Source organism: Manis javanica, chromosome 4 (assembly GCF_040802235.1).
Source record: "Manis javanica isolate MJ-LG chromosome 4, MJ_LKY, whole genome shotgun sequence".
NCBI classification, from domain to species: Eukaryota; Metazoa; Chordata; class Mammalia; order Pholidota; family Manidae; genus Manis; species Manis javanica.
This window is the reverse complement of record NC_133159.1, coordinates 137,311,479-137,323,837: the sequence shown is the minus strand read 5'-3', so window position 1 is coordinate 137,323,837 and position 12,359 is coordinate 137,311,479. Positions and strand designations below refer to the sequence as shown.

The following is a 12,359-nucleotide window of genomic DNA, read 5'->3' as shown; positions in this document are numbered from 1 at the left end:
CCAGGGAGCGAGTGAGGGGGACTGTGGCGGGGGAGCTATGGTGCAGGAAAATACGAAGACAAAAAGCTAAGCTGCTCTGGTCCCTTGGCAGAAAGCAAGCACGGAAACAGAATGTAAAGCAGGCAGGCTCTGTGGTGCCCAGAGAGCAGGCCAGGTGGGCGGGGCCAAAGGCACCCGCCCTGTCAGCTGGCCTGACAGTTGGCAGAGGCCTTGGAGGAGCAGCAGGCCAGCCCAGCTGCACATGCGCGGCTCCCACTGCTGGGGCAGCTCTGCCAACTCACTGCTGACCAGAAGGGCACCCACCTCCAGCCTCTTTACTTGGGTCCTTTCGAACTCCAGGCGTGTCTCCAGCTCCCGGATCTTAGCTTCCTGCCTGCTCACCAGGGACTTTTCTACCATGGACTGTTCCAGGAATTCCACTTGGCTCTGGAGGGCTTGTAGCTGAGGGGTGGAGGGCAGGAAGAGAAGAAAGGACTGAGCCCAGAAGCACTGGGGCAGAGAGTGGAGTTGGCAAGATCACCATGGTGACCTAATGGTAGAGGGAGGGATGTAGAGGGTAGGTGGAAGGCCGGGGCCCAGAGCCAGAGGCATTCCCCACCTGGCCCGGTGCTGGCATGGATTTTGCCCTTTGGAGAGAAAGGAGAAAGCTAAGAACCAGAGAGGGAATAGAAATGTGAAATGAGGCAGCTGGAGCCAAATGTCTGCTACGGTGATATGGCTCCAAGCCTAGCTCCTTGCATGTGCCGACACTGCTCTGTGCATTTGTGGTGACTGAGAGCAGCGCTTGCTATCCTATGAGTTTGGGGAGTTTGTCCCCGCATACAGTGACTCTTGCACCCTTTTTCTATCAAGGGAGACACTGGTCCCACCTTCTCCTGCAGCTCTTGCTTCTCCTTGTTGGCCTCTTCTAGCTGAGCTTGGAGATCATTCATCTGAGCCAGGTCCCGGGAGGCCTGGGAAGGGAATACATGCTGAAGCAGGATCCCCCAGACACCAGACCCAACCTCGTTCACTCCTCAGCACCAGGGTACCCAGCACTGCCACGCCCGAAGGGAGTGGCCATGCCAAAGACCTGTGAGGTGGACCAGGACAGTGTCTGTAGTGGGTGTGGTAGGGCATCCCTGGGCAGGGTACCTGAGCCACGGCCGCCTTGTGCTTCTTCATCAGCTCGTTCATGTCCTCCTGATCCTCTTCCAGCCGGCTCTGGATCTCATTCTTCTCACGCTGAAGGCGGCTCAGCTGCTCCTCCAGCTGGACAGAAGGAAGACAGAGCAGTGGGCATCAAGCCAGGTGTGTCTGATGGCCCCAGGTGGCAAGTCTGCATCTCCCCATGCCACCTCCAATGGGAGAGGGATGATGATGGGGTGCGGCCCACCCACTAGAGCAGGTTCCAGGCCCAGCAATGCTCAGGGCGCTGCTGTCCTGCTCTGGGCCTGAGAGCTGAGGGAGGGGGCTGTCTCCGCAGCACACACAGACCCTGGGCTAAGTGACAACTGTTTTCTGGCAGCTCTTCGGAGGAATGAGAAGGCAGGAAAGGTCTGCCCAGAACAAACTACCCATCATCCTGGCACACGCAGCCTAGACCCTAACCTGCATGCACTCTGCCCTCTTCAGGCCCCAGGGAAGGACCACTCACATCTGCGAAGCCCTCCTGGCTTGGATTCTCATTTCCCCTGGGACTGCCTGCTCCCTGGCTGTCCAGCCCCCACAGCCAGGCCACTCCCGGGGAGGGGAAGAGACAGCCAACAGCAGCTTCCGGAAATGAATGAATCTATTAGCCTGTAATTCCAAACCAAAATGACTGTGTTGGCTCCTTCTCTGCCCCATCCATCTTGTTACCGGGCTGTGGGGAGCTGGGGAAGCCTCTGCCAAGAAATTTATTAACTCAGATTTAAATAAAATGGTAATTTTATAACAGCCTTTTTTAACACAATTAAGGAATTTGAATTACTCACCTGAAAACTGCTGAGGAGCACAAATGTCACAGGGATAAATCAAGCCCAGGAGATTGGCATCTCTCTGCAGTCAGTGACTAACTGGGGGCCAGGGAGCCCAGAGCCAAGCCCAGCCTCCTCCCCCACCCCATTCCCTGCCAGAGGGGGGGGCTGGTGGTTGCAGCCCAGTAATGACTTCTCAGCTGGAGGATGGGCCATGGGGAAGGCGGGGAAAGAAAAGGGGGCACTAAATAAGAGCTCTAATTAGCTGCCACTTGGGCTAGACAGTAGGCTGGCCAGGGAAAGAGGGGGGCAACAGAGCCATCCCATCCTCCTGTTGGTGCTTCCACGAATCGGTTTACATCCCTTGCTTACATTAGTTGCCTTTATTTATGGTGTCAGGGCCTGTGGCCCAGCTCCCACAGGCCATGGTTAAAACAGGGAGATGGGTCCTTGCCAGCTCCCTCCTTTCACCTCGCCCCCTCTGGGCCTGTGCTGAGTGGGGGGAAGCAGAGGAGAGGAGGCCTGCTCTTTTGCATAAAGGTGGGAAGGGGCCAGGCTGCGGAAGGGCCCTGCTCTGGGGGCAGAGAGCCACCATCATGGCTCTCCTGGCTGGCCCTGCACACCCAGATCCTCACCGCAGCCTTGGCTTTGACGATGTCATCAATCTGCAGGTGCAGGTCCTCGATCTCCACCTCCATTGCTTTCCTCGCTTTTACAGCTGCTGCACAGGTGAACTCAGACTCCTCCAGCTAGATACAGAGCCACCCCAGCCCCCGAGGGAGCCGTCAGCCACTCCCTGGGGGCAGGAGGGCTGTGCAGGGTGCTTGCAGGGGAGAGGGAGCCCCAGCACCCTCCTTCTCTTCCTCTGTTCACTTTGTATCCCGGGACTGTGGTGTGTTATCCATGCACAGGCCTCTCCCATGGCAGGGACTGTGGGGGTCACGTCCCATTTACACCATCCTGGGGCTTGGCAGCCATGCTGTAAAGCATGCACAGACCCTGGGGAGTCTGGTTGCTGCAAGTGGCTTCTTTCCCCTTCTCTGTCACCTTCCCTCCCAAGAACTCAGCAGGGAGAGAGAGAACTGAAAAAAACTCAGCTCAGCTGCCCCTGGAGCTGATGACTTCCACTCTGCAGATACCTGGTTCTTCAGCTGGGCTATCTCCCTCTTGCTGGGGGCATTGTTCTTCAGGTGGTCCAGCATGATCTGGGCATCTGCCAGAAGGGCCTTGGTGCGCTTCAGGTCTTTCCGTAGCCGCTTCTCTGACTCAAAGTCCCGCTGGTTCACCTGGGTGGAGACCAAAAGTCGGAGTGTGGGCTTCACCACAGGGCTCCCTCCTACCTTCCCCAAGCCCACTCCTCACCTCTGCCCTCATTCTCAGTTACCCTACAAGCAAGGGCAGTGGGAATACCAGGATCATGCGGGTCAATGAGAAATGGCTAGATGAAAAAGGGGGGAAGGAAGGAAGGGAGGAAGGGAGGAAGGGAAGAAAGAGAAAGGAAAGGGAAGACAAGACCGGCCCAAAGAGAGAGAGAGAGAGACGCCTGGTGCGCAGTGTGTGGTGATGACTCCCATCCCACAAGGGATGACAGTGGGCCGCATGGAGCCTGCACCCCTCCCCATTCCCAGCTTTCTGGGCCCAACATTCCCACCCCTAAGGCCTGTTGGGCGGGTGTTGGCCAGGGCCCAGTGGCAGTCCCCACTCACCTGGTCACTGAGCACAGTGAGCTTGCTCTCCAGCTCCCGCTTCTCGCGCAGCACCTTCTGCTTGTCCTCATACTCTTCCTCGAGCTGCACTTCCATTTGTTTTAACTGGGCACCATGGGGACAGAGGCACATCAGTCCCTTCGGCGTCCCATGCCAGCCAGTTCCCTTCCCCTATGGACCCCCCATCCAGGGAAAACAGTGGGACAGACTGAGCATGGGTGACCTCCACAGGGGTCAGACCCTGAATGTTACGTTCCTAGGGTTTCAAAGCAGGCTGGCAGGGAGCAGTAGGATGGCAGGCCATGCACAGCAGCCCAGAGCCAGAGTAGAAGCCCTTGTTCCAGGGTGGGCAGGCCCCACCGGGCCAGGAGAACTGGCTGCACAGGGACACAGGGTGGGTTGCCATTTGGCACAGAAAGCAGGGCACACTTGTTCCTCAAGGGCCTGGGCTTCTCTACAGACCCTGAAAGCACACATCTCAGCCAGGATCCCGAGAAGAGATTCCTGGTTCAGAATGGCAAGGGATGACAGTGTGGCTATGGCAGGGAAACAGAAAACCCCTTAAAGTGGTGATGGGAGAACAGTGTTTGTACTGGACAGGTAAGCACCCATTGCTTTACCTTCTTCTGACATGACTGCCGGGCTTCCTCCACCTCCTCATCCCGACTCTCCATCTCCTTAGCGTGGGTCTGTCTTGTCCGCTCCATCTCCATCTCTAGACGCAGCTTGGCCTAGAGTTTGGTAGGGGGTAGGGACTGGGTTCCTTTCCCAGTCATGCCCTGACCCCTCTGAACCCCAATGGGCAGCCCTTCCCAGGCTCAGGAGCAGAGAACATTTTTGCCAGCAGTTACCTTTGCTCCCACCTTGCTCCTACAGCAGCTGGCTCCTCCAGAGAAGCTGAACTCCCTTACTAGACGTCTGGCACAGGCCCAGAGAAGGCTGCCAGGGGTGGGGACAATCCTGCAGCTTTTCCATTTGGCCTCCAGGTTCTAGCTCCTTGAACTGACACGGGGGCTCAGTAGTAGGCTGGGTGGGCTCTTGGCCTGCCGGCTGCTATGCATCCTAAGCCCCTCACCACTACAGCTCAATCAAGATTTGTTCTTGCGGAAAGTTGCATGAAAGCTGATTATTTTCATGCTGTGGCTGGCACAGATCTGGTGCTCACATTTTGTGAGTAAATAAAGGAATGAATGAAGGCATGTGGGATCTTGCCCTTCTCTGGCCCACACCCCAGGTTAGCTGTGGGGATGGTGATGCCTCCCTGTCCAAGCCCTCCAGTACCTGCTCCAACATCTGGATGGTCCCCGCCTGCTCATCCAGCTCCTCTTCCTGATCCTTGACCTTGGCCTCCAGGTCCCGGAGCTGTTTCCTGACCCTGGCCAGAGAGGCCTCATCCTTGGACTCTTGGGAAGAAATATCCTGGAGCTCAGCCTCCAGAGAGACAACCTTCTGGGTGAATCCTGCGATGTCCATGTCTTTTTCCTGAAGTACAAGAGAAAGTGAGGCTGGCCCTCGCTGGGAGGGGAAGGGCCGGAGAGGGGGTGGTGGGCAGCCCACATACCTCCAGTTGCTGCTTCAGGCTGAAAGCCTCGGCAAGGAGCATGTCCTTTTCCCGCTGTAGCTTCTCCCGCTGCAGCTTCTCCCGCTGGGCCTCCTCTTGCGCCTGGGAGAGCTCGCTGTCAAACCTGTGAGGGTGCGTGGCCAAGTGGCTCCTTCAGGTAAGGGAAGCGCCCGGACCTCCAGCCCCTGAAGCTGCCAGAAGCAGAGCCACAGAAGTGGACAGGACACGAGGAGTGTGAGGACTCTTGCAGCCCAAACTTGGGGCCAGTGGTAAGGTGACATTTGGGGGTTACAGGTCAGGCCACCGAGGCCCTGCTGAGCAACCTGGTCTGGGATGGGGGGACCCAAAGACTGCTTCCCGGAGAAGAGGTGGATGAACTTTTCCCAGAGGTTAAGTCTCAACCTTTTCCATCTCAGCAGATCAACGAATGAGGGAGCATGGTGGGAGCAGAGTGGGCATCAGAATGGGTAGCAGGGGACATCCTGCCTTGTCTAACTCACTTTCCACTATTCAGCTCAGCAACTCTAGATGGAGCATGTGGCCTTCTGCCCCCACCTCTGGGCACCAGGCCCACCTGTCCTGGCAGTACTTGAGTCCCCACAGGGACACTGCACACCGGGCTAGGAGCCAGCAGTCCCACTGTGCCCAGCTGGCAGCATGCTCCAACAGGCACACGGTCCACAGTCAGGAGCCTCTTTCCTCACTCCTCCACTCCCCAGTCTTCCATTTCCTGCCCAATGACTCTACATACAGAGCAAATTGCTGAAATTCCTCTTAACACCTTCCTTGAATAGTTAATCAGGTTCCTGTTGAAAAGTGAACAGCTCTCCCCATCCCAAGCCCACATCAAAAGAAAAAAAAAGTAAAAAAAAAAATCCCCAGGCAGCTGAAACCTAATAAGTTGCCCAGTGGGGAGTACAGCAAGATGGTAAATAGGCCAAGCTGGCACTGTCACTGGGGTGCTGGGCAGGGGGTCCCACTAAGGGTGCCCACCTCGAGGTGAAAGGGAGGGCTGGGGTGCAGATGAGAAGAGTCACGGTGCCAGGCAGGAGAAATGTAAGATCTTCCTATTTCTCTCTCTCCCCGCAAAGCAACAGCCCAGCTGGGAGAACGGTACTAAGCCCAGGAGACTGAGGGTAACCCAGGGTCACTGCAGGGACTCAGCTCAGCACTTCTCACCCCAAGGTCATGGGTGTGGGGCTGCCCCTTCACAAAGGTAATTGGTGCCTTTGCTGAGAATCCTCCCCTGCAGAAGGGAGCCAGGCGCTGTTCCCACTCCCCGGGCACCCTGCAGTTCCCAGGGTGTGTGGGTTCCCCGGTGTTGCTAATAAAGGCATCCCATTCCCATCCCCAGCCAGGGAAATTAATTTAGATTGGATTTTCTCCTCTGAGGGCTACACCCTCCTCTGTGTCATTACCATAATGAGATGGAAGTGGCACGGTAGTTTAACGACATTAGTTAGGAGAGTGTGTGTTCATGCTGCTGAGACAAGGGAGAGATGGGGAGCTGGGCGGAGGCAAGGGCCAGGGCCAAGGTGGAGTAGCTCCCGTCCTTGCGGGCCAAGGCAGGGTGACAGGCACACGCTGGGCAGAAGGGGTCCGGGAAGGGTCTGAGAGCTGGAGGCCTGAGCAGGCCCTCAGTGGGGATGTGGCTGAGTGCCCCTCAGAGGTCAGGAGGGAGACCCGTTTACATGCCAGGACAAGGGACCATGCAGGCAAGGCCCCTGGCCACATTCAGGCCCTTCCTTCTTGCCTCCCTGGAGCAGGAGGCAGGGAGCCCTGCCTGGGGCTGCTCTAGGAAGTCCTCCGCATCCAGGGCAGCAGGCTCACGCACCTCCTCTGCTTCTTCTCCAGCTCATGGTTGCGGACCTGCTGGCCCTCCAGGTGCAGCTTCGTGTCCTGCAGCTCAGCCGTCAGCCGCTGGCACTTCTTCTTGAGCTGCTGCAGGGCCCGCTGGCTCTCGTCACTATCTGCCTGCAGGTCCCCGAGCTAGGGCCGAGATCGGGTGCAGGGTTGGCAGCCATTGAGAGGCCCAGGAGTTTGGTGGAGAAGGTGAGGAGAAGGAGGTGGGTGAGAGAGGTGGAGACCAGGGATGAGGCAGTCAGGACATCCAGGAAACCTAAGGCACTCTGAACTATAGTTTGTCCTTGGTTGTACCCTGCACAGACAGGCTAACGCACTAGCACTTCTCTATTGCTCCAGGGCCCGCCAGCCTCGGGACATTCACTGGGTGGCATGGAGCCCCTCCTAGTCCCTCCTGGACACAGTCCTCTGCTCCTTCCACCAGACTCACCCGCCTCTCCAGCTGCCTCTTGTTCTGCTGCTCCACCTCCAGCTTGTCCTCAAACTCCTGCTGGAGCCGCTTCTTGGTGAAGTCCACCTCCCGCACAGCTCGCTCATACTTCAGGCGCCACTCACCGCCTGCAGGGTTGGGGGAAGACAAGGCAGGACTGAGCTGCTGAGAGTCCCCAAGAAGAGGCAGAGGAGAAGGAGGGGACAGGGATGGCTTTCTCTCAAGGCAAAGGAGCCACTGGGGGAGAAGACTAGAGAGTGACGTGGCTGTGTGTGCTGTCTTCTCCCCAGAGGCTGCCAGACCATGGTCTCAGACATTGTCATTATCATAGTCACAGCCCTCAGTGATAATCCCCTGCATTTACTGGCACCTCCACTTTCTCATCTGTTAATTTCACTTCAGCCTTATAATGGCCCTCCCGATAGGAGACAGGTCTGGATAAGGCGAGTGGCTACCCAGGGGTGGGCATCACAGCCTGCCACCGGGGCCACAGCCGAGCTCTTCCAGCCTCAGACCTACCTGCATCATCGTCATCCACTTCCCCATTGATCTCAGCTGCCCTGATGAGACGGGCCTCCATCACTTCCATCTCCATTACCTCCATTTGCTTCTTCAGTGCATCGTACTGGGTCTGCGGAAGAGGGCTCATGGGGTATGCTGTGCCACCCTGTCACCCAGTCCCACCTATGCCCCTGAGCCACCCAGACCACAGTCACATGCTCATTACCCAGGACAGAGGAGGGTGCTGGGCTAGTGGCAAAGACACCACCTGTTCAGGGGTGGAGGAGTTGGGTGCTAGAGTGTGGCAGCCACTGGCGTGGCTATCTTCACCCCAGCCAGCCCTCACCTGCAGCTCCTTCATCTCCTTCTCGGCTCGGAGCCGCTCTGCTGTCTCCGCGTCCAGCAGCTGGGAGGCGGACTCTCCTGTGTTACGTTCATCTGTCAGCTCCGATGTCAGCTCTGAGATCTGGAGTGGCGGGGAGGGAGTTGCCACCAGTCGAAATGCCGGCCTCACTCAGCTGGAACGCTGGTGGAGAAGGGCGCTCTGGGGTGATGGGCCACCCTGTGGGGTGCTGGGAGTCACTCACCCGGGTCTCCAGCCGGTCACTACTGAGTCGCAACTCATTCCGCTCCTTCTCCACCTTCTCAAGCTTGCTCCGCAGCTGCTGGATCTCCTCCTAGGGCCAGTGAGGAGGGCAAAGCGAGCCAGAGGTGCTGTGAGAGGTTGGGCCTGGGAGCTGCACCCTCGGGTGAGTGAAGCTGGTGAAGCTCAGGCCAGGACACAGGGAACAGAAAGCCACTACCTCTGAGGGGCTCCTATATCTAGACCCGTCTTCATATGCTGAGGATGCCTGAGATTTTTATCCTAAGAGGCTCTTTGGGGGCTCAGCCAGCACCCCAGGGGGATACCTTCTGTTTGATGGGCATAGTTCAAGGATACCAGCTCTCTGGACTTGGACTACTTGGAAGCCCAAGACAAGTTGGCAAGACCCCTGCCCATGTGGATGAACTACGGTCCTTTCCCTCCCAGTGTCTTGGCCCTGCCTGGGCTATTACTTACGTCTTTGCTCCGGATCTGCTCCTCGGACAGCTGTACCTCGACGAGGGGTCGCACGGTGGTGAAGAGCTTCCACCAGGGCCAGTCCTTCACTCCTTTGTTCTTCTTGATGTTCTTCTGCACGCAGCGAATGGCCAGGTCCTGGATCTAGGTGGGTGCGGGGTCGGGGGCACAGAGCAGGGCTCTCAGGCCCAAGCCAAGCTGGGATCTGCACCCCCACCAGCACCGTGGCTGGGCTGCTCCTCCGGCCACCAGACCCGAGTCAAACTCTCCCTCTGCCACCCTTGCCCTCAGCCTCCCTCCATCCCTCAGGGAGTGGGTGGCAGAGAGCCTGGCCCTGGGAGCACCGCACTGGGCACTAACTGCTCCACTGTCATTAGGAATAATTTCATCTGCTTTATTTGCTGCCTGATTATTTCTAGCACCCTGGCCTAGATGTGCTATAAAACCTAATCTTGCTGAAACACAAGAGGTGGCAGTGCTCACTGTTTTATGGACTTGCTAATAAGAAAAGGAGTCGCTGACACAGCTCCTTAATCTTCATGGAGCAGCCTATGATCCAGAGCCCACCTTTGCCTGGGCCCTGCTTCCCCCCGTCCCCCAGCCCTACCAGGCCACGTGGTCCCTCTGCAGGGCACACCAGCACTCTTGCTGGCACCAGGGAGTGTCCACTGCCTACCCAGGCCCAGGCATGGTGCCCAGGGGAGATCTCTGCATCTTCTCCCCCAGATAACAATTACTCAGAGCCTCCAGACCAGCCTCTCCTGCCCCGACATGTTCCCTTGAGTCCCCCAGCCCGCCCTAGGAGCTCAGCTCTGCCTGTCTAGGCTGGGGAGTGGGATAGGGATATCCCCGGAGCAGCACCTTTTTCTTCTTGAAGTGCTGGCGGGCCAAGTAGCCCCTGCAGGCTGCCTGGAACAGGGTTAGGTTCCTGCTGGTTTGCTCATCCCGCTGCTCCTCCAGCCGTGCCAACGTGCCTGCCCGGAAGAACACCTGTGGGGAAGCAGGCCGGGTGAAGGCTGGAGACTGGGCTGGGGGCAGCCCAGAAGAGGAAACCAGCAGGTGCTGGAGGGTGGCCTTGGCTTAGGAAAAGCCTGAAAATCCAAGTATCCAAGAGAGGAGGGAAGGAGCAAGAAGAGGCCACAGCAGGAAGGCTGAGCAGGGAGGGCCAGGCTGGGGGCCGGGGAGGTTTCCGAAGGGGTGGAGTAAGGTAGGAAATCTGACTTCAAAGAGGGGTGAAAGTAGAGGAAAGCCAAAGGGGCGATATCTGGGAAAAGAAGGAAATGAGGCAGCTACTGGTCAAATGGGAGAGAATGCCCCTCCCAACCTCTCTGGTGGCTTCTTCCCCCAGGACAAAAACACTGTCCACGCCCCCTGTGCCCAGAGCCCACCGCAGGGCCCAGCACCTTTGGCACCTGGCTGCCCGGGATCAGGTGAAGCAGATGGAGGGGTGTGTGTGTGAGAAGGGAAAGGTCCAGGAAGTAGTGGGGGAGACCCAACTCTGCCCCCTCCCTACTCAGTTTCATTTCAGACAGTCTCTTCTTTCATGTGCCCCACCCCCCTACACACACCCAGGTTTCATCTCATGAAAAAGCCAGTGGGGTGGGTGGGGGTTGGCCCAGGCAAGGGACCTGTCATACAGGTTTGGGGGCTGGAGGGCAGGCTGGAGAGGAACCATCTAGTGCCCCCACACCCAGCCTTTCCTCTCCCTTGTTGGTGTCCTGAGCTGGCTGGGTAATTTCCCTATTAAGAGAGGAAGAAGGTGGATAATGGTCAAGTGAAAAAAAGACTCTAGTATCTCTGTAGAGAGGGCAAAGGGACACCTAGGGCTATGCCCACCTCTGCCTTGCCCAGAAAATTCCCTTTCATAGGGCAAAGAGAAGATGTGAACTCCACAGGAAACACTCAGAACCAATAGGTACCATATCCCCAGGCCTCCCTTCAGGGAAGAAGTGGGAATGAGGCCTAGACTTTCTGCTGAGAAAGCTTTGCCTCTGGCGACTGCACAGAGACCTGGTCCCCTAAGGCTGGCTCGGGAAAAAAGCAGTTCCATCCTCTGTGACATTTCCCCAAATTCCACGTGCAGGCTGATCACCTGGGATCTCCTGTGGGTCTTGGGCCTTACCTGAACCTTGATTTCCCACAGAGTGTGAGCCTGAGATTCCACCAGGGGGTGGAGAATGTCCAGGTCTCCCAAGAGTGGATGCATATGCTAGTGATCAGCATGTGCAGCTGTTGGGCTACGGCAGAGTCAGGGGCCAATGGAGAATGGCCCCAAAACACAATGAGAAGAGAAAGAATAGTCTAGAGACTAGGGCAGTGAGCCTCAAACCTCTCTGGGACAGCTGTACGTTTGTGGGGTTAAGAGTCCTTTTGAGTAGGAGGTGAAAGCTCAGGGCTATCTCTTCCCCAACATACCCATCCATAAAAATTTTACAAATAACACAGGAGGCTCTCAGACTCCCCCGAGCCCCGGACTTGACTCCCCAGGTTCTTGTGGGCTCATGTGGAGATGCCCCCTCCTCTGAAGCAATGTGACACACACACAGGGATCCTCACTCACCAGCCAGTGTCAACCACAGTCCAGAGCCCTGAAATTTCTCTGCCATCTGACTTTTACCCCTAATTCCACCCTGAGAGAACATCTGACTGCCCCTAATTCCACCCTGAGCATGAGTGGGCCCTAGGGCTCACCCGCCTCAGTGATGTGCAGAGGGCCCGAGATGGCAGCGGGATGAGGACCAGCCTGTATGGCCCACTCCTGCCCAGGACATGCCTCGGGGAGGGTCACCCCCAATGCTGGCCAGCAGCAGCTCAGCCTGCTGGAGAGGCAGGAGCCCACCTGGGAGAGACTGAGAGGCAGAAGTGAAACCTTTGACTGCAGGTGTCCCAGGGAGGAAGCCCAGCTGGCAGCTGGCAGGGGCTGCCAGGGTCAAAAGGAATAGGGAAAACCAGGGACAGCAGAGACACAGATACGGTGAGGGGACAGGAAGGGGGTTCCTGGTGAGGGGAAGGGCAGCAGAAACCAAGAATGTGACTCAGAGATCCAGAACAGAGAGAACAGAGCAGCCAAGAACACTCAAGCCTTTTCTGCAAGCATCCCCTTCCACCTCACGCTCCCACAAGGCCCTGGGACCTGGAGTTCCTTCCCTTTCTGCAGACAGATGTCAGGTCCAGAACCTTCTTTGTGGCTCCCAACTGCTCTTCCTCCCCCCCCGAAGACCTTGGAGCACATACGTGGATGCTGCCTGTCAAGCCTCCCAGTCTTGAGAGGGAAGGGTGTGCAGGGCTCCCTGCCCCACAG

General features: G+C 57.4%; 1 protein-coding gene across 11 annotated transcripts in view; it reads right to left on the bottom strand.

Annotated features, from left to right (window-relative positions):
* Window positions 1-12,359, bottom strand: part of MYO18A (myosin XVIIIA) — a 93,604-nt gene that overhangs the window by 14,135 nt on the left and 67,110 nt on the right. For all 11 annotated transcript variants that reach the window (XM_073235085.1, XM_073235083.1, XM_037008386.2 and 8 more), the window contains 16 exons: window positions 9,920-10,048; window positions 9,059-9,202; window positions 8,586-8,675; window positions 8,345-8,464; window positions 8,017-8,128; window positions 7,498-7,625; window positions 7,039-7,193; window positions 5,205-5,328; window positions 4,925-5,125; window positions 4,264-4,374; window positions 3,644-3,748; window positions 3,077-3,223; window positions 2,573-2,686; window positions 1,135-1,251; window positions 870-953; window positions 304-441 (listed from right to left, as the gene is read on the bottom strand). In XM_073235085.1, the coding sequence (XP_073091186.1) occupies window positions 304-441; window positions 870-953; window positions 1,135-1,251; window positions 2,573-2,686; window positions 3,077-3,223; window positions 3,644-3,748; window positions 4,264-4,374; window positions 4,925-5,125; window positions 5,205-5,328; window positions 7,039-7,193; window positions 7,498-7,625; window positions 8,017-8,128; window positions 8,345-8,464; window positions 8,586-8,675; window positions 9,059-9,202; window positions 9,920-10,048 (2,019 nt within the window). The remainder of the gene's footprint in view (window positions 1-303; window positions 442-869; window positions 954-1,134; window positions 1,252-2,572; window positions 2,687-3,076; window positions 3,224-3,643; window positions 3,749-4,263; window positions 4,375-4,924; window positions 5,126-5,204; window positions 5,329-7,038; window positions 7,194-7,497; window positions 7,626-8,016; window positions 8,129-8,344; window positions 8,465-8,585; window positions 8,676-9,058; window positions 9,203-9,919; window positions 10,049-12,359) is intronic.